Source organism: Hipposideros armiger, unplaced genomic scaffold (assembly GCF_001890085.2).
Source record: "Hipposideros armiger isolate ML-2016 unplaced genomic scaffold, ASM189008v1 scaffold_150, whole genome shotgun sequence".
Taxonomy (NCBI): Eukaryota; Metazoa; Chordata; class Mammalia; order Chiroptera; family Hipposideridae; genus Hipposideros; species Hipposideros armiger.
Window position 1 is genome coordinate 1008261 of NW_017731500.1, and position 24222 is coordinate 1032482.

General features: G+C 53.1%; 1 protein-coding gene across 2 annotated transcripts in view; it reads left to right on the forward strand.

The window, feature by feature from the left end:
* LOC109387210 (protein sidekick-2) overlaps nt 1-18696 on the forward strand; it is an 80210-nt gene extending 61514 nt beyond the window's left edge. The window contains exons 31-34 of one of the 2 annotated variants that reach the window (XM_019650961.1): nt 1145-1285; nt 1568-1706; nt 4029-4155; nt 14525-18696. In XM_019650961.1, coding sequence (XP_019506506.1) covers nt 1145-1285; nt 1568-1706; nt 4029-4155; nt 14525-14878 — 761 coding nt within the window. In that variant the 3' untranslated portion in view covers nt 14879-18696. The remainder of the gene's footprint in view (nt 1-1144; nt 1286-1567; nt 1707-4028; nt 4156-14524) is intronic. The other variant, XM_019650962.1, reaches the window with a different exon arrangement.
* Nucleotides 18697-24222: the final 5526 nt, after the last annotated feature.

Genomic DNA, 24222 nt, shown 5'->3' on the forward strand with positions numbered 1-24222 from the left:
GAAGACGCTGGAGACGCTGACACTTTGGGGTTCCTTTTCAAGGACTGCAGGAGCCCTAGGCAGGGAGCCCAGTGGGCTGGTGGACAAGTCAGTGTGCCCAAGATGAGAGCTTCCGTGAGCTCATCGCCCAGGAGATTCAAGGGCGCCAGACCATCAACGGTGTGTTTCCATAGAAACCGCCCCCTAAAACAGACAGTCAGCAGCCAGTGAGGCACATTTTTGCCGACCTGCCTGAGGAGCGCCTGGATGGGGTGGACTGCCACCCTCCCCGTTCTCCTCCCAGTCTTCCTATCCTATCCGGCATGTCTCAGCTCACAAAGGACTCGTATGAAAACCCACGGCCCCCAATCTAACCCCTAACCGCTTTTCATACCAAGGCCCCGTCCCTCGAGGCAGAAATATAACTCAGACACTCTCCTCGCCGGGTGAGTTTCCGAAACCTGGCCGCTTCCCTCCTCCGGTACATTTTCACCCTTGCCCCGATCGATAGAACCGAATGGTGGGGAAATAAACACTTCAGGACTGAAATAGAAACCAGCCCCTCGTCAGGCAGCAGCATGCATTAGACGCTGGGTGCAGAAAGCATGACACTGGGGGCTTTGAAAGATGGGAACCCTACCTGGAGAGGCGTTCCAAAGACCCACTCATGTCCACCTTCCCAACTCCCCCTGCTTTCTGCTACCAGAAGAAAATTGGTTCCCAACTCAAGCAGGGAGAAACTCTCCCAGGCCCACCACAAGCCAGATAAGCACATTTCCAACACAAATTTGGGCCCGCCTACCAAGGTAGGTCAATGGAAACAAACAAAAAATAAATGGCACGGCACACTCCCCCCGCCACCCCCCTGCACTCCAGCCCGTGTCTTCAGCAGACATCACTAATCAATCGTGGCACTCTTTCCTAATGAGCCCAGAAGCGACCTTAGAATGCCTCAGCACAGCCCTCTAGGCAGCCCAGCTGATCAGAGCTGGCACTGGAGATGAAACTGCCCCTACTAAGCCTTGTCTTAGGTTCGACCTCACTCAGAGGGCACAGACCCCGCCCACCTAACTGAGAGCAAGTGGTAGGGTCCTAGCTGGCGTGGGAGGTGTGGAGGTAGAAGGGGGCCGAGCACCCCGGCCCCAACACCCGCTTCATGTTCCAGCCCAGAAAGCCAACCCGTTCTACGAGGAGTGGTGGTTCCTGGTGGTCATCGCGCTGGTCGGCCTCATCTTCATCCTGCTGCTTGTCTTTGTGCTCATCATCCGGGGCCAGAGCAAGAAGTATGCCAAGAAGACAGACTCGGGTGAGTTGGCGCCCAGCCCTGCTGGCTGGACGGGACTTTCTTTTTGGCCTCCTTTTTGGAATGGGGGGGGGGGGGGGTGGAGGTCTCTCTCTGTCCTGGAAATCATCTGCTCTGATAGGTGGGGCAGCCAAAGCTTCCTACACAATCTCCATCTCTTGTCTCACTTTCAACTCTAAGAAGAAACACGGGGCAGTCCAACCGGGTGGAGGAGGGGAGGCCACCTGATCTACAGGGATGGAGGGAGTGACCGGATGTCAACCTCCCCCCCCACCCCCACCTCAGGGAACAGTGCCAAGTCTGGTGCCCTGGGCCACGGGGAGATGATGAGCTTGGACGAAAGCAGTTTTCCTGCCCTGGAACTCAACAACCGACGACTCTCCGTCAAGAACTCCTTCTGCCGGAAGAACGGCCTATACACCAGGTAGCAGGCTGTCTGCATGGGGGACCAGAGGATGGAGGTTTGGGGACCGGCAGTGCCCCCCGGGGCGTGGAGGACTCTTGGGAGGGCCACTAAGCAGGCAGTGTCCACTTAGCCTCACCGTGTCTTGGAAACGGCATTCCAGCTCAGCACCTGGGAACGGTCGGCAGAATGACACAGAGAGGCCCAGGCGGCACTACCAGGGGTTAGGGGGCCACAGCCCGGGCAAGGGCACACTGGCAGAGAAGCCACAAGGAGATGCGTACAAAGGGTTCCTGTCATTGAGAGCAGAATGCAAATAACCTGCACAATTTTGGAAAGCAACCTACTCCCATTTGGAGTCAGCTGTTCCTAGGAACAGCCTGAAGCTGTGACCATCACTTGCCCCAAAAGGGAGATGGACCCAGCCAAGGTCGGCTGGGCAGACACGCCTAAGTGAGAGGTGCCAGGAGCTGCCCTGATGGCTCGTGCCCTACCCGCCTTCCTCACAGTTCTGGAAAGAAAGGGCACTCCCAGTGTAGACACCCTCTCCCCTGGGTCCTCTCGGACACTTGTTGTTCAACAGTTTTCTCCCACCCGCCCCCCAAGTCCGCACGCTCAGCATTGTCCGCAAAGGGCCACACCTGAGAGCAGCCAGCCGGGAAGGATGGCGCTGGTGGCACACGGCCTCCTGTTTCCTCCTGACTTCTCGCCAACCCCAGGCTCCCTCCAAGTCCCCCTCCCTGTGGCCGGCCGGCCGGACTGCCCATCTCCACGGGCAGGGGCAGCTGACAAAACTTCTCTCTGTTTGGTCCTCGAGGGAAGAGGCGACGTGTGTGTTCTTCAGGACAGAGGGAGGGGTGCACAGGCCAGCGAGGCCCAGCTCTCATCCTCCGCCAAAGCTAGCTTTCCAAAGAAAGGGCCATTTGAGGCCGCAGCGGCAGGCCCAGCATGGCCACCACAGCCCCGCCAGGCTGGCTCCAGGGCCCTGCCACATGGAACAAGGGGGTGTTTCACCGGCAGCCTGGCCTCGCCTGCCTCTCACGCCCCAGTGTACACACACAGACGTTGGCCCCTGAGTGTCCCTACACTGTGTATACATAGAAATCCCATTTGCACCAAACCAGCCCCAGGCTCCGGGCTCTGCCCCAGCCGCGGTGACACTGCCAGCCCCGACTCACCCTGCCTGTCGCCAGCACAGCGTTAGCCTGGCACCCCATCTTCTCCTCTTTGTGTTCTATATTTGCTTCTCTTGTGTACATGAAGCTGCAGCTAATACTGTTATCATTTAGTTTTTAAGGAATTTTATAGATGGGGCTTGGTTGATTGGAATTAAATCAGTGCAGATATAGTGCAAGAGGTTGGCGGGGGCAGAGGGTTGCTGGTGACATATTTCCAGGCCGCGTGCGGGACTGTTCTCAGAGCAGCATTTCTGCAGCAAACAGCCATTGGCCCCTTTGCGGGCAGCTGGGGTTCAGAGCCACAGTTGGAGAAAACCTTCTTTCTGGAGCAGACTGGGCAGATCTCAGGGCATCAGGCCGTGGACAGCACCCCCCTTGCACCCCCTCCTGAAGGCAGTATCGTGGAGGACCCCGGCCACCTGCCCAGCGCCCCCGGGAGCCTGCCCTGCCCACTGTCCTTATCCTGGGCTCACGTGGCTCAGGAAAGTGCAGGCCGTGCCTCTAGCCTCCGGGCACCCCATGGCTGGTGGCATGCCCAAGTCACCCTGTCCTGGGTGTTGATGCCAGTGACTCAGAACCAGGCCTCTCACTCACGGGGAAATGCATAACTTTCTAAAGGGCTTTTCAAAGGTAGGGTGTGACTTAGGGCCTGGGACTGCTGCTGGCCTCAGAGCAGATGAGCAGGTCGGGAGGAAGGGAGGGAGACAGTGGTTTTCCTTTTCCTCCCAACCCTTTGTGTTAACTCTCTAAAGCTCACTTTGTGAGTTTAAGAATTACGTGGGGAGTGTGTCTGCAGTGCAGGTCTCCAAGCCTCACCTGAGATTATGACTCAGGCGGTCTCAGTAGGGCTCAGACGTCTTTGTAACATTCACTGTCAGGTGCTCCCAATGCCTGCGGTCTTGGAACCACAAGTGGAGAATCCAGGTGCCCTCCGCTCATTTTCCTGGAGCTGGTTCTGGAGGTTGGCTCAGCGCCTGGAGCCTTCCCCACGCGGGGCCTCCAGCCCACGTCCCGCCCTCCAGGGCACAGGCCTGTGAGGAGCAGACACCATCGGATGGAGGAGTCTGAGGGTCTGCGGGCCTCCAGGCCTCACCGTGGCCTCCCCGGGCCTGGGGGAGGCTGCTCTGAGGAGGCCACCTCTCAGCCTCACCCGCCTTCTCTCTAGGTCTCCGCCCCGGCCCAGCCCGGGCAGCCTGCACTACTCTGATGAGGATGTCACCAAGTACAACGACCTCATCCAGGCAGAGAGCAGCAGCCTGACCGAGAAGCCCTCGGAAATCTCTGACTCTCAGGTGAGGTGCAGGAGGACCAGGTGCCCCGGAGAGAGGAGCACAGCAGCCCGGTCCCAGAGTGCAGACCTGCGCGAGGGCTCATCTCATGAGCGTCCTTGCCACCTTTACTTTAAGGGCCATAGAGACTGAGGGGCCCCAGGAAACTATTCCGAAGTCATATGGTGGACAGCTGCCACCTCCCATGCTCTGCTCAGAGTTTGCGCCCAGGCCTAATGGGGTCCCTAGAATCTTGGTCATGTAAGATCCCCTAAGAGCATGGTCCTCAGACTCTCAGGAGTCACCCCACATGCACAGTCACTCAATGGCTCTGGCCTGCATAGACTTGTGAAGGTGTGGAGAGGGGGGCTGACGCAGCAGCCTGCACTACCAGAGCCCGGAGAGCCATACACTGAGCCAGTCGGGGTCACAATGAACTCAGAAATGGAAGGCTGGGTGTCCTGGAACCCCAAGAGTGGGGAGCAGTGTAGACTGGTGAGGTGTTAAGCTCTGGTGGTTCAGACCTGAGTTTGAATCCTGGCTCTGCTGCCATGGGGCTGGGTGCCCTGGGTGTGGTAGGTAACACCTGTGAGCCTCGATTTCTCCATCGGTAGAATGGGCAGGGGTAACAGCAGGCTCTCTCGTGGGGCTGTGGAGAGGACTCACTGCGACTGGGCACAAAGAAGCTTAGCGCAGGGCCTGGCATATGGCAACTGTTTGATAACTGTCAGCTCCTATATTAAGAAGGGGACGGTGCCTCTGGAAGACACAGAGCTTTATAGATGCTGCCATTAGGTGGGCCGTGAGGGGTCACTCTGTTCCAGGCTATGGGGAGAGGGGGCTGAGTACAGCCCAATTAAGTGATGTTGTGGCTTTCCTCCCCAGTCTTCTCTGCTTTGGCCACGCCTGGTAGTTGCCCAGGAAGGGCCGAGAAAGGCCACTGTGTCCCACGGCCTGGACCTTCCGGCCTGGTCCTGGGAGAGGACAAGAAGGAAGAGGTGCCAGCAGGGAGCAGGGTTGTTGGCCGTGTAGGAGGTGCCAGCAAGCCTGAGATCCGCTGCGGGCCCCATGGACCGAGGCCTCTTGCCCGCCGCTGTTTTGTTCAGCTCCAGGGTTACCGATGGGCTTGGCAGAGCCAAGCAGGCCGGAGTTAACACCCCAGCTCAGAGCTGGCAGGGACAGAGACCCCAACTTAGCCTGGCTTCCACAGGGACTCATGTGATTCAGGTTGTGGCACCTCATTATAAGTATTTAACTCCTTGAAGCCACGTAAATAAGGGGACTTACAAGGCTGTGCTTCCCGGGAGCGTGATTTTTCTCTCTTTGTCCCCAAAGATGGTGATGAGCATTTAGATTCTAGGCACTCAAGGTAAAATTCAGAAAGATAAGGGAGGGACTCACTCTTCAGGTGGGGCTGTCACAGGGTGCTTAAGCCACACTCGTATATACAAAGTGGTGGCCAGCCAGAGGGACACCCCATATTGCTCTGGTCAGCCTCTCTGACCTTCTGCAGAGGGCGTTATTATCCACCCTCAGTGCCCGAGCGCTGGCCTTTCAGGGAGTAAGCCCTCTAAGTGCCGGAGATGCTGCCTGCTGGCTCCAGTGCTTTCTGCAGCCATCCCTGCGTGAGAGTGGAGGACCCTCACATGGGACGCAGAGCTGGTCCCTGAGGCCGTGCCAGGCCCCCAGCCATCCCAAGACTATCCTGCTTCAGAAGTTCACTCAGGATGGGCAGAGCACCTGGGCTCCCCCACTTAGCCATTGGTCTCATTTGTTCAAAGTAAGCTCATCACTTCAATACTGTTTCCATAGCAACTTGGAACCAGTCACCCCCAGGAGCACATACCTTAGAAAGAGAAGGCTTCCCGGTTCCCGAAGTCATTTGTCACAGCAGAATGCCTATGCCCCTTTAGGGGCAGTGGGCCTGGAGAGTTTGGGTTGGTTCAGGGTTTGATTTGGAGTTGGTTGGGTTGGGTTGGGCTGGGTTTATTTATGCTAAAAGCTGAGCTCCATGAAGAAAGGGACGTGTGACAGTTCTGATTGCTGTTGTATCCTCAGCGTCCTACACGTCACTCTGTACACATCTGTTGGAAGCATGAAAGGGGCATTGGGGAAGCTAATCCCACGGAACAGACTCTGAACCAAGTACGGTTGGGGCGCTTCTCAGCTACACTGATGACAACGGCCACACCCCCAGGGTCTGCGCTCAGGGTCCCACGTGCCTCACCGCTTTATAGCATTGCAGTGACCTTCCAAGGCAGGCGTTAGCGTCATCTTTTCTGTACCTATGGGGAAATGGAGGCTCAGAGAGCTTAAGGGAGTTGGCTCAGGTCCAACAGCCAGAAGGGTCAACCCGGGATCCTGGCTTCCAAGATGCAGAGCCAGACCCAGGGTACAGGCCTTCTAAAGGCAAAGCCCCCTCGGTGCCACCCCTATGCCGGTGATGTCACCCTCATGGCAAGCCTTTCTGGAAAGGCCTTCGGAAGTGGCTGATGAGGCAGTCTTGAGAACAAGTAACTGTGGATTCTCTAAAAAACTCAAGCCTGTGTTCAGAGGATGAAGAGAGACACTCAGAGGAAAGTGCTACAGGTGCAGAAGTTGTTTAGACAATAGATCGCTGGTGTGATTGTCCCACCCCAATAGATGGTAGCTTTGGAGGGAAGTAGCTCATTTGAAAAGCAGCAGCACAAGGTTGTAGTTGGTGCGAGGTTGTGGTTGGTAAGTGGCCCTGAATTGAACCCCAGCTCCGCCCCTTACTGACTCTGAGATGGGGAGGGGTCCTTCGAAGCCTCACCCACCCAGCACAGAGGCACCGTCTGTCCAGGAGGCTGTTATAAGGTGTCAGGCCTTGTAAGAGATGGTGTCGGGCCTGTGCAGTGCCAGGTTCATCACGGGCCCTGCAAAGGCAAGCCAGGATCATTTGCATCTGCTTGCTCTAGAATGGTCCTTGAAGCCCAGGCCGTTGGCTTTCGGGTCACTGCAGGTAGCCTAGGATCCAGGAGGCTATTACCAGTGCATTGGTGTCCTCAGAGATGGGAGAGCCCAGCGAGACCTGAGAGCGGGCGGCCATCAGTCACCCATGTTGCCCAGTCCCAGGGCATTGGCACATTGTTCAAATGTTGAATGGCTTCCATACCTGTTAGCAACAAGCCACCACCCTGAGCCCCTAAGTGTCACCAAGAGGACCCCAAGCAGACAGCTGTGTGATTCTGCAACTCCAGGGTAATGCCTGCTTCAGCCAGTGGCCTCTCCTCTGTGCCTCCAGGGTCAGATCAGCGTTTGTGCCTTAACAGCTAAGGCAGCCTGGATGTTGGTATCTGTCCAGGGCAGTGAGGGCAGCTCCGGTGGGTGCAAGGGGTGAGCAGACGCTGACTTCCCAACACTCATTTCCTGAACCTGTCCTCTGAGGACAGGGATGTGATGGAGACATGGTCGTGCCTCCCAGGAGCTCCCCGTGGGCTGGAGGGGACAGGCTGGAGACAGAGCCGCTGGCTTCCCTCTGGTGCCCTCGTTACCAACACAAATAAGTAAATCCTGTGAGCCTCTCTACTGTCCACCAGGGTCTGGATTCAGGAGCACCCTCCGTTGTGACTTTCAGCCTGGGGTTTATGGTGATTGCCACGGTTAGTCCTCCTGCCCTGATGGTTTCTGCGAGGACATGTCCTTAAGGGTCAGCAGCCACACAGGCCAGCCCCTCGGTGTCAGCTGTTCTGGAGAGTGACTGCCTGTCCTCTGAAGTCCCCCTCCCCCCAGGTCCTCTGAGAGTGAATGTTGTGTATGCTGCCTGGTTGATATTCGAAGTCAGACCACCCAAAACTCACTCTCCAAACTTAGTGGAAATCTGCCAGCCGTAATAAACAAGAAGTCGATGTTACTTATAAACAGACACGCATGATACGATGTGAGAAAGGCCGTAACCGGGCTGTGGTGAAGGCTTCAGGGAGGAGGGGCTGGTGCTCCCCAGAGGGCACAGGGCTGGGTGTGGGGACCGCTGCTCCAGGGCTGCGGGAGAAGGGGGTCCCAGGCCTGGGGACACAAAGGCTGAGGCTTAAAGAGCCCAGGGCGTGTTTGGTGGAATTTCTAAAACTGAAGGATGGCTGCCTTCCAACTTCATTTTCAAAATAAGAGCCCAAGTTTGGTAGCAAACTCCCAAACTTAGCACACAAGAAAATCTCAATGGAACAGAAATTCCAAGCCATGGCACGCCTCTTCTAATCGCTCCTCAGTTCTTTGTGCTACCCTGGCAGCCCCTGTAAGCTCATTAGAATGGAATTAAGCCTATGTGGAAAAGCAAGAAAATATACAGAACAAGTTAGATCTTAAATCGTATTTATTGAGCACCAAACCATAACAGTGAACATTTGTGGCGCTCTTACTAGGAGCCAGGAATGCCTCTGAGGGTTCTTTGAGAATGGCACCCCTTCACCCTCAGAGAACTCCTGGGAGGCCTGGTGGGATTATCGCTGTGTTCAGGTAAAGACAGAAAGAGCGAGTCGGGGAGCCCCCAACACGAGGCCAGGCTCCATCACTAGTCCCTCTGCACACCTACTGTGCGCCACACACAGGATGGGCCCTGGATGGCACCTGGGAGGGGTAAGCGCTGGATTTGACCTCCATGGAACTTATTCTGTCAACAAAAGAATGTCCAGCCTTAGAAAAAGTCTTGTAAGATTTTCTTTGAGCCAAACTGATGACAATTGCTGGGAAGCAAAATCTCCACGGATTGAGAAAATGCTCCGGAGAACGGCAGTTTCACAGCTTATTTTAAACATTAGAATCAAAGGAGGTGACAGAAGGAGGGGTCCATGGAATCCACTGGTGGTAGATTAAGGGGGTGGGAGAAAGCAAAGGGGGAAATCTCTGGGATTGGGTACAAAGTAACACAGAGAGGCACACACTTCTTTCACATGGGTGGGTACAGGACAGTTAATATTCACAGCTCAGAGATGGTATGTGGGCAACCAGATAACAGTGTGGTCTCGCTCTGGGTCTGGAAACAAAGGTCACTCTGACATTTCAAAGGTATGTTTATCTTAGACGCACAGAGACAATGGGCGATTTCAAAGTTAAAGTTCAAGGAAGCTACGGGCCTAGGACGTGATGACCCGCCATGACCGCTTTTAAGTTCGGAATTTGTATGTTCAGACCATCCCATGCAGTTACTTTGGTCTCGGGGTGTGTAAGGCCCACCAGGAGGGCCTCCCCTGAGCGTGTCAGGTTTAGTACGTGGCCCCTTTTTCATCCACAATCCCTTCCTCGGTGCATTTATTTAACAAGCATTTGTTCCACGCCCACTAAACAGTACTAGGCACTGTTTACATGTGGCGGCTACAGACGTAAGCAAGGACAAGCACTTTTGAATGTAAAAGTAAATGAATGTTACTTTAGGGCGTGTGACGATCTATTCGGGAGGATGGCCTGTGTAAATAATCACGTTTTCACTTCTCGTTAAAGTTTTATCACCAGGGTAACTAACTTCAGGAGGAAAGTGGTGAACAAAAGGCTTCCTGTTTCCTGTGGTACAGGGGCAGATAAAGCACTGTGAGAAATCCAGGCGGGGAGATCATATCTTCCTGGACAATCACGGAGGGTTGCCTGGAGGAGGTGGCATTTCATCTGGGCCCGGAAGGACGTGTAAACAGAGAAGGGAGCAGTTTGGCTGGCATGGTGGTGGTGGTCTGTCATCGCCTTCCCTCTGCTGGGTCTCCCATCTCTTATCACTGTTTGCCTTGTGCCCTTGCGGTTGGCCCACAAGTCTAATAGGTTCAGGGAGGCCCATCTCCTGCTTCTCTTTAGCCTGAGCCACGCAGGCCTGGGAAGTCCAAGCTTGTGCCAAACTAGAAACACACCACAGGCAGCACAGCACCTGAGGAGGAGGAGGAGAAGCTACGCATTGGGCACCTGCTGTGTGCCACGGCCTGCGCTTTATACATTCTCATTTAACATCTAACACCCCTCTGTGCAAGTGAGAGGATCCCCACTGAACAGGCGGAGAAACTGAGGCTCAGAGAAGTCAAGCAACATCCCCTCGATCACAGAGCTCAGAAGTGCAGGCAGTAGGGATTCAAATCCAGGTCCTGCTGGCCCTGAGGGCATGTCTGCTGCAGCCTGGCCTCACCCAGCATCCCAGCACAGAGGGGAGATTCAAGGAGGGAGGCCTGCCCTGACCCTGACCCCAACCACACCCCAGTGACCTCGGGAGGCCCCTGACCACAGGCATTTCTGATGGCTGAGGGCACACAGTGACTGTCACTTGACTTGTAGCATATGTGACCTTGCATCTGAGCTGAACTTTTTGAAAGCACATTCGCAAATTCCCAACTATTTTAGCCCAAAGAGCCCAGAGCCCTGATACAATTGTGCCTCAAGGGGGTGTCCAGTGAGGGAGACACTTAGCATATCCCCCCACCCCACCTCTAATCTCCAGGAGGCAGCCACCCCTGCAGGACGGGCGCCAGCTCCCTCGAGGGTAAGGGCATCCAGGGGACAGACTCATGCCGGATTTCAGGCTGGCCTGGGTGCAGGAAGTGCCTGGGACCACAGCGGAGGGCAGGTTCCATCTTCCCGTTAATAAAGGAGCTGCACGGGGTGACCTGTCACCTGAGACAACACATTCCTGATTTGTGAGAATCGGCAAAAGGAGGGTATCCTGCCTGGCCTGAGGGTCTCAATATCAGTCCCCAAGCCTGTGTGGCACCCTCCCCATCGCCTGCCGAGTCCGGTGCAAGAATTCCTGCCTCGAGAAAGGAGCAGAAAAGCTTTGCTCCCTCCCTTTTGTTCCTGTCTTTTCTCGGGGTCCTCCCAGCTCCCATCACCAGGCCTGGCAGTGTGCGCGCCCCCTCCCCAGACTCCGGTAATTGCTGATTGAGTGGCTTTGAGGAGCTGTTAAGAGGCCCAGGAGCCGAAGCAGTCGCCTGATTGCCTGGCAGCCTGGCGGGACTGCCCATGAAAGGCCCCCTTTGTGCTGGGCCGGTGACTGGGAAGCTGCATTCAATTACCGAGGGCCCAGTGAGGGTTGAAAGCCGGAATGGGAGCCCCTGGTCCCCCCTTGCTTGCTTTCTTCTCTCCTCGCCCCACCCCCACCCAGAAAAGAAACAGATGTTCACGGGCGATGGAGGCGGGAGAGCAGTCGCGGATGCAAAGACCCCCCTCCTTTGGCTTTGGAGAGCTGGGGGCGAGGGGGCAGACCAAACGCTAACCCGCTGCCCCGCCCACAGGCTGTCTTCATTTGGCTGCCAGCTCCTCTCCTCCCTTTCTCACCCCCATGAGGAAGGCTGCCCCACAGAGTGTCTGGCACACAGTGGGTGCTCCACAGATGGTAACTGGTGGAACTGAGATAATTAGGTGAATGGGCTTTGGGATCTGGGCCCCCCAGGAGGGCCCGGGAGGCCCCTTCCCCACCCCCACTCTGGGAGGGAAATGAGGGGGTGGCAGGAGCTGCCTGAGCCCTGAGTCAGCTTCCCCCAGCCCCCTGGCCCCTTCTGATTCTTCCTGGGGAGCTTTGAGGCCCCCTTCCACCCAGGCTCACCCTCACTCTCCCCAACAAATGTCTTTCACGGCATTCTCTCCCGCGTAGCTCATTTCACCCTGCGAGCTGCAGGGACCTACCCGTCTTACAGACAAGGATTCTGGGGCAAAACTTACCTGGCCTGTGAGGGAGAGTCAGATTGTCACCAGACCACAGTCACCTCCTACCCCAGACCCTCAGTCACTGGGAAGGCTGGGGCTTGGGGCTGGCTCAAGTTCCAGAACTGCTAGCAGTGATGCTCAGCAACTATTCCAGCCATCGAGAGACCTAACCTGTAGGGAAAACTGGGGGGCACCCCTCTCTTCCCCCGCTCCTCCAGACCCTCGCTGCCCCTGAACCCGAGGGACCTCCAGCCTCCTGCCTCCCGGCATCACCACAGCCCACTCCGATTTCTCCCGCCTCTGGGCCAGCCTCTCCCCACCCCCTCCCTGCTCTTGGCATATGGAGCCCTCCAGCCTGTTCAGCCTTTGTTCCCTCCTGGGCTGGCAGCTGGGCAGTAGGCAAAGAAAGGCGCTTGCATTGTGTTGCACTGCTTCCTGGGGAGAACATGCGAGGGACTGCCCGTTGTCTTGGGCAGTGGCGAGAATACTGAGGTCCTGGGTGTATCTGCTGGGGGTGGTGGTGAAGAGGGTGGCAGCAGATACTGTGGAGGGGGGGGAGGGGACATAAATTAGCAGATAGACTAGGGAGTATTTGTCCCCACTGGAGGGGAGAGGGCCTGTCATTCCCACCTTGCGACCTCTAGGCAGGAGTGTAGGAGTTAAGAGCATGTGTGGGCTTTGGAAAAATCAGGCAGATCCGTTCAAACCCAGCTGATCATTCATTTCCTTGGGCAGAAAGGCACGCAGCAACAGTAGCTACAGCTACTAGAGGTGTGAAAATCGAACACGGTCACGCGATGAGCGTTTCTGTAGTTGCTATCATTACAGTCCTGTATGTACATCGTAGCTGTTTCTCTTGAGGGTCTGGCCGCCATAAAAGACTTTGAGTTTCTGAGACGTATACGTTTCATAGCCTCGTAGCTCACACCTTTTGGACAAGGTCAGCTCTCCAGCTTGTTTACCTGTAAAGCAGCTGATCGTCCCAGACACACTGGTGTTGGGCTCACTGGGTTTCCTTGCTGCTGGGTTTTTCCAAAGTGTGTTTTACTTAGGTTGATGGAATTAACTCACTGCCTCCAAGCATGTATCAGCTGGACAGAGATGAGGCGACTTGAACCCCATCTTCTGAGTCGTATTTTGTTGTGAGCGTACTGTTCACTAAAATCGAAGTGCCTCTCTTCCAGAGAGTTCTAAGGGCGTTCCCATCTGCTGTCTTCTTAGTTCTCAAAACATTGCTGGGAGCCTGGGCTGGGGGAGGGGGGGCGCACAATATTTTTAGCTCCACGGTTCAGATCGCAACGTTATTTTATTTTACAACCCAGATTGACTCTTGTCTAGTGCTGATTTCCCCAATAGGCAGACGAAGTGCGTGCCAAGGACACCAAAGTACCGACCATTTTAAGAATAATATGTTCTGTTTCTTTTTAAAAGCTTCAGGATGGTCGTCGTGTGAAAATTCAGAACCTCTGTTGGTATTTGTCTCCTGCTTATTGTATCACTGTGGCTTTCATTTTGGGTCACACATGGGTGAGCACTGGCGTTTGTGAAGGGCCAGGAGCCCCCAGAGGGCTTCTAATCTGGGCCTGGCTCTGTCCCCAGTCATGCAGTAAAGTCGGCGGCTGCACCAAGACAGGAACTCAGTAGATGTCTGTGAACCCCTGTTTTGAAATGTAGGGGTTGTTATTATTCAGGTATGGTGAGGCCAACAGGAGGCGACGGCTACTGAAAAGATCGTTTGTTACTCACAGTTCCCAAAGAGAGGGGACACAGCAGGCCATGCAGGGCCACACTGGGAAGCAGCAGTGAGTCAGGAGGCAGAGGGGGCAGGAAGGAGACCTGGGCTTGCAGGAGCCTTTAGTGTCGCTCCCACAATAAAGTCAGTGCAGGGGAAGCAGGCTTGGGCTGGTTTGAATAAATTCAGGGGCTCTGGGTAGCTGGGGCTGTCCCCTGTTGTCTGGTACCTGGCCCTGGGTGATTAGGGACAGGGGATTAGGGGGCCAGTGTGTGAAAGCCCGTTAGAGGAGGCCGTGGGGGTGTGAGCTCTGGCTGTGAAAGGCTGCTCACTGTCTCTAAGAATTGACCAGCCCTGGGAAGGGCAGTCCCTCCAGGGTCAGCAAGGCCCCAGATGTCAAAGCATCAGAAATACCCAAAATTAAAAGGCATGATGAATTCGAGCCCGAAAACATCCTGCCAAGTGAAAGAAACCAGACACAGAAGTCACATAGTGGATGATTCCATTTGTATGAAATAGCCAAAATGGGTAGAACCGTAGAAACGGGAAGTGAATGGGTGGTTGCCAGCGGTGGGGAGAAGGGGAGGAGGCGGCTGGGGGGGAAGGAATGAGAAGTGACTGCTTGATGGGCGCCGAGTTTTACTTCGGGGTGAAAATGTTTGGGACCAGACAGCGGCGGAGGCCGCACAACATGGTGAGTGTGCTAAATGCCTCTGAGCCGTACACTTTAAAACGGTTACCTTTCAGTAATGTGAATTTCACCTCAATTTTCAAAAAACAAAAAGGTTAGAAATGAGATCTTTGGAGTTACGTCAAAGATCCATGGTTCCGTGCCATGATCCGCTATAAAGGAAGCAAAAGGCAGGCATGAGAGGGCACTGTACCCTCCCGCAGTGCGGAGGGCTGAGGGGCACCCCATCCAGGGCTTGGAAGAGGCCGGATGGACTTTCGATCCAGAGCACTGTGTACCTCGCAGCCCTGATCCCGCGGTCCTGTCCCCACCAGGCCACTGACACACCTCTGTCCTCCCAGGGAAGCGACAGCGAGTACGAGGTTGACCCGAACCACCAGAAGGCCCACTCTTTTGTCAACCACTACATCAGCGACCCCACGTATTACAACTCATGGCGGAGGCAGCAAAAGGGCATCTCGAGGGCCCAGGCGTACAGCTACACGGAGAGCGACTCTGGGGAGCCGGACCACACCACCGTCGCCAACAGCAGCAGCGCCCAGCAGGGCAGCCTCTTTCGGCCCAAGGCCAGCAGGACCCCAACGCCCCAAAACCCCCCGAACCCCCCGAGTCAGCAGAGCACCCTCTACCGCCCCCCCAGCAGCCTTGCCCCTGGCTCCCGGGCTCCCATAGCAGGATTTTCATCATTTGTTTGATGTCTGAAGAGGAAAAAAAAGAGAAGAAAAATGGCACCAAACTCCCCCTCCACCTCTCCCCGCAGCACCGCCTGCCAGAAAACAAAAACACCAAGAAACCAAGTCAACTGTTCACCTCCTGAGTTTATTTTTCCAGATTCCAGAGCCAGCAAAGCTGGTGTGAGAAGGAAGGAGAAGGAAACCACCAGAGGACGTGTGTGGCCAGCGATTGGTCAGCTTCAGACTGTAGGGCTTGCTGCGCCCTCGGGGGAAGGGGAGGAGCTGGGGGTGGGGCTGCGGTGGGCACGGTGGGCACGAGTGGGTCAGGAGAGGAAGAGAAAAGGCAAAGGGCTGGAGGGCTGCGAGGCAGGCGTGGCTGAAGGGAGAAGAAGCTTCTGGAAATCCAGCTGGCTGCCCCCTTCTGGCATATGCCAGAGCCCTGGGCCCGCTGTCGGGGGGATGCTATGCCAGGATGGGCACCCCTGCGGGTGAAACTCACCTCCTCTCCCTTCACCCGACCAGTGCCACGTATGTCCCTGTCAGGGACAGATGACCCTGCGGCCCCCTGCCCTGCTCCTCACCCTGCACTGCCCCCCCTTTCTTGCTCAACTTCCCCTGCAAGCATTTGGTTTATTTACAAAGCGGAAAACATTTGAAGGATGGGAATTTGCCTAGCTAGCTCCTTGTTCCTAACATATAATGCTTTTTTCTTGTGAATCCAAGGACGAGGGCCCCTAGGCTTGCGCGAGAGTCTCCCCCCCTCCCCCGCCACCCCCGCCACTGAGCCTAGCTGTCCCTTTCCTTGAAGTCACTTTCTGAGCACAGATGAGGAGAGAAGAACTTTGGGGACAGAGTAGGGGCACGGGCCACACATCACTGGGATAATTGGATGTAACGCAGGAAGTCAGGAATGTAAGAAGGTGACTTGTTTTTTTTTCCAATTCAGGTACCAGCCGTCCCTTCCTTAAAGGAAGAGAGAAAAGGGAACTACTTGGACAAGGAAATTAAGTTTGCCTGGGGCTGGTGAGCTAGGCGGGGAAGAGGGATGGCCATATCAGACACACCACTCTCCCTCTCTCTTCTCTTCTCTCTTCTCTCTTCTCTCTTCTCTCTTCTCTTTCTCTCTCTCTCTCTCTCTCACACGCACTTGCAAGGGAAAGAGGGGGGATCCTCCCCAATAGAAATTCCTTTGGGTTCTTCTAGCCAAACAGGAACTCACTCTCAGATCCGTGCTCCTTTCACTCTCGATCCACAGTTCTCTGTGTCTGAAACACCCCTCCTCCTAAGCACGGGGACTCAGAAGCCCAGAGGGGTGGCCAAGTCCCTGGTCCAGGGACCAGAGCCGCCATAGTTTGCTCAATCCACTCAGCACAAGGTTTACAAAGAGTCAAAGACCATCCCCACCCCCAGTGATGTCTTCTAGGCTTGGCTCAGCCTAGCCAGTGCCTGGAGTGAGGAGGGGCCGGCCCAAACTGGACACAGGTCCTGAGATGCACAGCCAGGCCGGCCGGGAGGAGCCGGTCAGATGGGACCGAGGGACAGGAATAGCTGATGGGAGGCAAAGCTTTCACACACACACAATCTGCTGCAAGGAATGTTTAAAAAGCTACTCTGGTGGCCTGCATCTTCCTATTAGCTCGACTTCCAGATTCAGGGGTTAGGGGGAGACTTTCTATCTAATTCCCTGGGCACCCCCACAGTTGGGGATGGACACAGCTTCTGGAGAGATGACCCAGCCAGCACGTTAATGGGCAGGGCTCAATGGGGAGCCCAGCACGGGTACTGCTGGCCCTGCCCGGGGGCAGAAGTGGGAGAAGCAGTGCCCTATTTTGGAGAGTGGGGAGAACAGTTAGGGGAGAGGCCTAAGAGTGGAGGATTTGGGGAGCAAGCCAAGGGAAGAGAGGGCCTGAGGAAAGGGCAGACCCAGCCATGGGCTCCTCCCCAAGCACCGGGACCCCTGGGAACCGTGTACAGGGGCAGTTGGAAGACAGCTCAGCAGTCTGACCCGGCTCCGGGGCCCAGAGCGTCTCCACAAAGGCGGTCTTGGAAGGGAAGCATAGTCGTTCCCCCAAAGGGGGACACGGGCCTGAGAGTCTCTTCCATACACATCTGGCATCTCCATACAGCACATCTGCAACTGCCTGCGACTGATCACGTAGCTGCTTTCTCTTTCATCTTCTCTTTCTCTCTCTCTCTTTTTTTTAACAGCGTGGTCCTCTTCCCTATCTGCTGTGTGTTTAACCATTTAAGGAAGTTCCCAGTTTGCATTAGGGAATTATTCCAGCCCAGCCCACTGAGGCAGTTTTTGGGGGGAGGCAGGGATGAGTAAAAACGTGTGTGTGGGGGGGGGGCGCGTGCGTGCGCACATGTGTGTTGCATATGAGGCCACATTTCCTTTGCCTGGTGCGCTAATGTTCGCCCTCACCCCCCCTCCCCACGTCCTCATTCACACCCGTGCTGACACACGTACAGGCGGAAAGGCACCCTGGGCTCACGCACATACACACATACATATGCACAGAACACAAATTGCGTGTGTGTCAGCGAAGAGGCTCTTGCAACTCCCTCTGATGGCGTAAGTTGTCTCTGTGAGGCACTGGCAGCCTGAGTCAGTCCCACTTGGGCCACAGCTGGGATCTGCTGTCTGAGAGGACAAGGACACTGTGCAAACCAGGGAACTCTTAGACGAGCCCAGGAAGGCAGGCTGGGCCCGAGGCGAAAGTCCACCCTTAGTCCCTACCCTCCCATCTGAAATGTTGCCTCCACTGCCCCAGCCACACCTGGAAGACAAGGTCTCCAGCTGGGGAACTCTAGGTTTCTGGGAGGACATCTTTTTGCCTTTGTTTACATATCTGCTGGGGCAGTGGAGGCTCCCAACCCCCATCCAGACACCTGGCTGCATGGGGATGGTGTGGTGGGCACTGCCCATGGGTAACAGGGAGGTTTCCTGGGCCAGTGATGCCAAGACCCCTGTCCATGGGACTCCATCCGAAGCAGGTTCACAGCAGGACACTGGCCACCTGGCACCTCTGGCTTTGCCTGGCTCTGGCCTTGGGAAATCTCCTGTTGTTGCACCCAGCAGCTCACACTTGGCACATCAGGGTTCCTCTTCCCCATCCTAGCCATGCCTCCAGGTTCCCATTAGCTCCGAACCCAGACTGCAAGATGAACCAAAAAGCTGCTCTGAGTTCCAGAAGCACCTCCCTCTCAGGGCTCCAGGGAGTTTGCAAACCCAGGCTGCCTGTCCTTCTGTCCCTCACCTGACACTGCCGTGATCCAGAGGAGACAGCACACACTGCCTCAAGGTCTTCTGTCTCTGGCCACACCTCCCTGGGCCATGCTTTTAAAGGTGCCAGAGCCGCCACATAGCCCACCCTGGGCATTCCCTCACCTTCCCATGGTGCCCGCACTGGGGGAGGGGCTGGAGGCCAGGAGCGGGGAGGTGATGCCATCTGAGCAGCAGCCGCTGGCTCCTGAGTGCCTCTGTGTGGTCCTGCCCAGTGCACCCCTGACCACCGCCCTGAGCACAGGTGCCCTCTTGGGACCCCCCCCCTTCCATTTGTTTCTGTAAGAATAACCAAAAGCATTTAAATGCGTTACCTTTCTTTACTCATGGACTCCAAAAACAAAAACCAACACAAATCTTTATTTTTTGATTTAAAAGATATAATGAAAAATTATGGGGAGAGTATTCATTATGGCAGGTGTCTATCTGTAAGAAAATATATATATATATCTATATGTCATATAGCTTGTTAGCAGGTTTATTTTTTAAATGAAAGGTAAGGAAGAATCTGATTTGAAATATATACCACGAGAAGTCCCATGTCCTGTCAAACTTGTCAGTATTTTATAAATAAACTTTTTTTTTTTGGAGTTCTGAAGCAACATTTATTCTCCCTGGAAGGTAAATGAGGACCCCCTCCACCCCCATATCATCCTCAAGCAACCTGCTCCCTAAACACCCATTTTTAGCCGTTCTGTGCTTTTGCAGACAAGAGTCAAGAGTCCAACTTATTTGATTTCTTAATGCCTAGGTAAGTGGACATCTGTACGTTTAAGTAAAATGGACTATTTTCTTTATTTTACACTCTTAGGATAAGAGCCTCTCAGATTATGCCACATTAGAGGCAAAATGGTAATGATTAATAATAATAGTAACAGCAATTGCTAACACTTGTAGGGCGTTCGCCCTGTGCCAGGCAGTGTTCTAATGACTTTACATGGATTAACTCATAAAATCCTTGTGACAACCCCCTAGGAGGGACGCTGGATGAGGGAAAACGTAAATGGCTTGCCCCTGAGAATTCGAAAAGCCAGGATTTGTACTAAAGCCGTCCAGCTCTCGGGACATATGAGCTGCCTCTCTGATATGTTAAGGCAGGTTCCTTGCCCATTTTCATTTTCATTTCTACAAAGCCAGCACCCCAGGCCCTAGGGGTCTTCATGCCGTAAGAACCACGGTGGTATTTGGTGGCTGTAACCTAGTTAATCCACCCAGGTTTAGAGCTGAGGCTTGACTCTGAATTTATGAGTGCAGTGGTGTCCCGTACTACCACATTTAGCTCGCATAAATTAAGTTAGATGGATCAGATGAGAGTGGAGGAAAGGTGAGTTCAATAGTATATGGAATGCCGCTCAGCGAGTGTACTGCATTCACATGGTTTGCTTCGTTGTCTATGTAAGTACATCAGACTTGATTCACACAGGCTGCTCTGTAGAATCAAAACATAATTAAAGCAGGGAGTTTTAAATACACACACACACAATACACTATCTTTACTTACAACTCACTAATGTAAATTCACTCACCAACCTGTTAATGTTGGGCCATACGCAGCGGTTCTCAGCCTTCCTAATGCCACAACCCCTTAATACAGTTAGTTCCTCATGTTGTGGTGACCCCCAACCATAAAGTTATTTTCGTTGCTACTCTATAACTGTAATTTTGCTACTGTTACGAATCGTAATGTAAATATCTTTTTGTTTTCCGATGGTCTTAGGCGACCCCTGTGAGAGGGTCATTCAACCCCCAAAGGGGTCGCAACCCACAGGTTGAGAACCGCTGGGCCATTAAAAAAAAGAAAAAAGTATTTTTCTTTTTCTGAGAATGGGCTCCCTGTATAGAGTTCCCTGTTGTCTTACATAAACCACAGCTCTAATGCATCATCAGCGAATTCCAGTTTCGATCTCTTTAAAGTATAGCAAATATGTATAGAAACTAGGAATTGAAGGCTGCCGGTTTCCAGTTCTGCATGCAAGGAGCTTGGAAGTTGCCGGTCCACCTTAAGAGAAAGTAAAAAGCTGAAGATGCTGAAAAAACAACTACCGTATTTCCCCATGTATAATACGCTCCCATGTATAAGATGCACCTTAATTTTGGGCCTGAAATTTGAAAAAAAAATGTATTACATAAAGTTATTGAACTCAAGTTTTATTCATCATAAAATTCATACAACTCCTCGTCACTGTCAAAGCTCCCAACCGTTAGCTTGTCCTTATATGTGTCTGATGACGAATCACTGTCTTCATATATTGCCTCTCATGGCCACCTTCTGCTGTGGCGTTTCCAGGAGGGTTTCTTCTTCTTGTAGTCTGGGATTGTTTTCTCAACGTTCAGCAGCACGATTTCCATTCACTTTTGCAAACTGGATCACTTTTAACTTGTATTCAGCACTATACGAAAATCTTTTCTGAGCCATTTCTGGGCAGAACGTGGCAAAATGTAACCTTACCGTAATATACCGGTAACAAATCTGAAACAATGAGCGCAAAGACAACAAGCGCAAAAAAGCAGGAAATGCAAGTAAAAAAATCTACAACCACTGTATAAGACGCATCCAGTTTTTAGACCCCAAATTTTTCGAAGAAGTGTGCATCTTATACATGGGGGAATATGGTAACTCTTCTCAGCTCCATCAGAGAAGAAAAGGCATAGGACAGACTGCTGCCCCCCAAATTTGAGACAGAGGAATACGGAGCACCTCAATTTACCAGAGTACAAATTTACCAGAGTACAAATTATGGACTGCTATAAGAGCAAAATCCCAGATTTTATTATTTTTTTCCTAATAGTTTACAGTTCTTGTCCATGACTAATACAAGGCGCTCTTTTATTTTTGCAACTTACTCCTTTTCTAAAGCATTCGATGTAATTTTCAAAGAAGTAACCATTCTTTTGCATTCTTATCTTAGCCACTTACATCATACTTAATTAAATTGTGCAATTACTATAAAAAGTACAACTTCATACTTAATTAAATTGTGCGATTACTATAAAAAGTACAGCTGGCACAAACAAGTTTGGGAACAGTGATAACGGACTCTTTGTAAACATCCAACTCGATTCGGCAGAAGCAGAAGTGTACGGGCTCTGAGCCTTCAGTACTCAGGGACTATGGGCGTTTAACCGTTCGCAGAAGGAATATAGAGAATCATTTAATGTGGCCGGTTGGTTAAGTGGAGGTCAGATAAGAGAGCTTCTCCTGTATATATTGCAGTACAAACTGTGCACTCTGTACTTTATGGCCGATTTTCAAGGTGCTTAAGGGATCTGCAAGGGTAATTTTGACTACACATATAATCTTTACACCACACATAATTTGGAGCCCAACCCACACGTAAGCTGCAACTCCCAGAAGAGTGGGTTCGGGTTCTAGAATGGTAACTTGCAAACTGTGAGTAATCGACCACCAATCAGATCAATGGAAAGATCCAATGAAATAATGAGATTTGAAAGGAAGGGCTTTGACCACCAAAGGCATGTCTTTCCGGTGGTCGAAGCTAGTTTGTTCCAGACTGGGAGACTCTCATAGCTTTCTTTAATTCCAATCTCCCCATTCATTTCTAATCCCAGACTGGCCGGCCCTAACTGTGGCCAGTGGGCATGGACTTTGGCTGTCGCCAGCTCCATTATCAGTCATATAAACTGGGGGGGGGGGGGGGGAGACAATGTCTGCACCAAAAGGGAAAAAAATGGGGAAGGTAAATCTGCTAAGAAGGAAGGAGGTTGGGAAAGGAAGAAGGTTTTCAAAGCCAAGGCGACGTGGTGTGATATCATGCGCTGGTTTGGATTATACACAGTACTTCTTTCCACTGAGAAAAGGTAACCTCAGCTGGAAAACATCAAGGAGGCCTCTCAGAATTCAGTGGAGTTTCTTTTCTTAAAGCTCCCAGAGTTACTAAATGGGAAAGGCACTTTTGGTTGGCAAGACTAACCAAAAGGAGCAAAATTCCAGCTTGAACTGGAACTTGAGTTCGACTTCTACCAGCCTCCACTACCTCATCTGTGGAATGGGTGCAATATCCATCTGCCTTTTTCAGTATCAGATTCATGGAACAAAGAATAGGGGTGGGGGGGGGACTTTCAGACAGACGTGACCTCCAGAGGGGTTCTCTCCTGACAACCCCCCCATACCCACTTCCATCCCAGTTTCTCTGTCCCGCACATGGAAGGCAAGTCCAGAACCATCAAAGCTGCTTTCTTTTCTGGTTTCCCCGATCTTGATGGCAAAGCACTTTGGCAATCGGACTTGGCTGGAGTCAACAGATGAGGAAGGCGACCCCTATTTTTCTTTTTGATGTTCCATTGATCAATAGCTTGTGGCAGGGAGGAAGCAGCTGGTTCTGGAGTTTAGGGAGGAGGTTCTGTCACTGTGCAGTGTAAGAAGGGGAGATGAACCTTGGGTGGGCCTGAGCAGTCAGGCTCCAGCTTGGTCTGGTCAATGGGCTCCATCAGACTCAAGATGAGCTGCCCCTACCACCTGCCACCGGGCTCCCAGCACATTTTGCAACCACCCTTCTTGGATGCTGGCCCTGAGAGGCTCGGAGGAAATCCAGGGGACCTTAGTACTTCCCATGTGGGCTGTACAGAGCCAATTGCTCAGCAGCTACACGGCACCATGGGAATGAAAATAACTAAATAGTGTTTGGTTCCCTTTCCTCCCAATGTTGACTGTCCAAGTCAACAAATCCCTGTGAGTTGGGGCTTATTCCTACTTACCCAGGGCTTCTGCCAGGGCCAGGTTACCCCAGAGGGCATGGGGTCAAAGCCCAAACAGCACCACGCATTGCTCCAGAAGATCTGGATGCAGTGACACCCTTGGCCGTGACGCCCTGGACTCTGCTCTGAAGGCTGTTGCATGGACATGGGCCCAATGTAATACCGATCGTACTGGGGCGGGGGCTGGGCTGGCGGCACCCACCCCTCTGTAGCCACAGGATCTTGCAGGGTTTGAGATCTGCTCAACAGCTCCGTGTGGGGCCCAGATAAAGTGGCTGATGACTAGGGTCACCATAGGTGACACCTATTGTCCCAGTGTAATTATTAATAATGCTACCTTTCACTCCGGTCAATACATTATCTGGTCCCCCTACTGATGGACCTGGGACTGCCATATTGAAGGTCTTGGAGAACTAAAGGGACCATCTCCTGGGCACAAGCTGTGATTTGTCACTGGGAGGTGGCATGGAAGAACCAGCAAGTCAGATTCTCCTGCTCAGTTCCACCTCAGCCAGGGTGGGATACTGTGACCCCAAATTCAGAGGGAAGCTCATTTTGCTTTCTCAGACCCTACGTCCTGCCGCATGCTGTCCTCGGCCCAGTGCTCCCTACCAAGGGCTCTGGGACACACACTAGTGTCTGGAGGACACTGCCTTGCCTACACTCTTCTGGAGAGAGGCTTATTAATAAAGTCGCTGAAGAAAACAAGAAACCCGTCTTCCATCTAAAGCACCTGCCCCCAATCTCCACTCCCAGTCCCCCAGACTGACCGATTGTTTGTCACATCTGGTAGAAACTTGGGGGACATGGCGCTGGTGCTAGACTTCAGGAATCTTGTTGGTCAGCATAACTGAAACAGCAGAAAACACAGTTCTTGGGCAGAGGAAGCCTGGGTTGAAGGTAGGGTTGCCAGATAAAATACAAACCGAGTTTTGCACGGGACCTATGTATCCTAAAATAGTATTTGTTATCTGAAATTGAAATTAAACCGGACATCTTTCCATTTTTATTTGCTAAATCGGCCCCCTGGGCCAAACCCTAATTCTACACCAGAGGTGGGGGCTCCTGCCAAACTTTCAGAACCTTGATTTCCTCCTCCACCAAATGGGGATGCTGAAAACCTCTCTGTGTCCCTCGCCAAAGAGTGTGTGGCTACTAGAAAAGCGATTACGTGTGAACATAATTTGTAAATCATGCACCACTCTACACATGTAAGGGATTATCGCTATTGTTTGTGGATAAAATGCCACTTCTGTAGAATCATCCAAGAGCTTCTGGCTCTGGGCACAATTGCGTCTCCATCAGTCCCCACTTCCAGTCCTTACTGAGTCGTGCTCTGCCTGCCTCAGGACTTTTCCTAGCT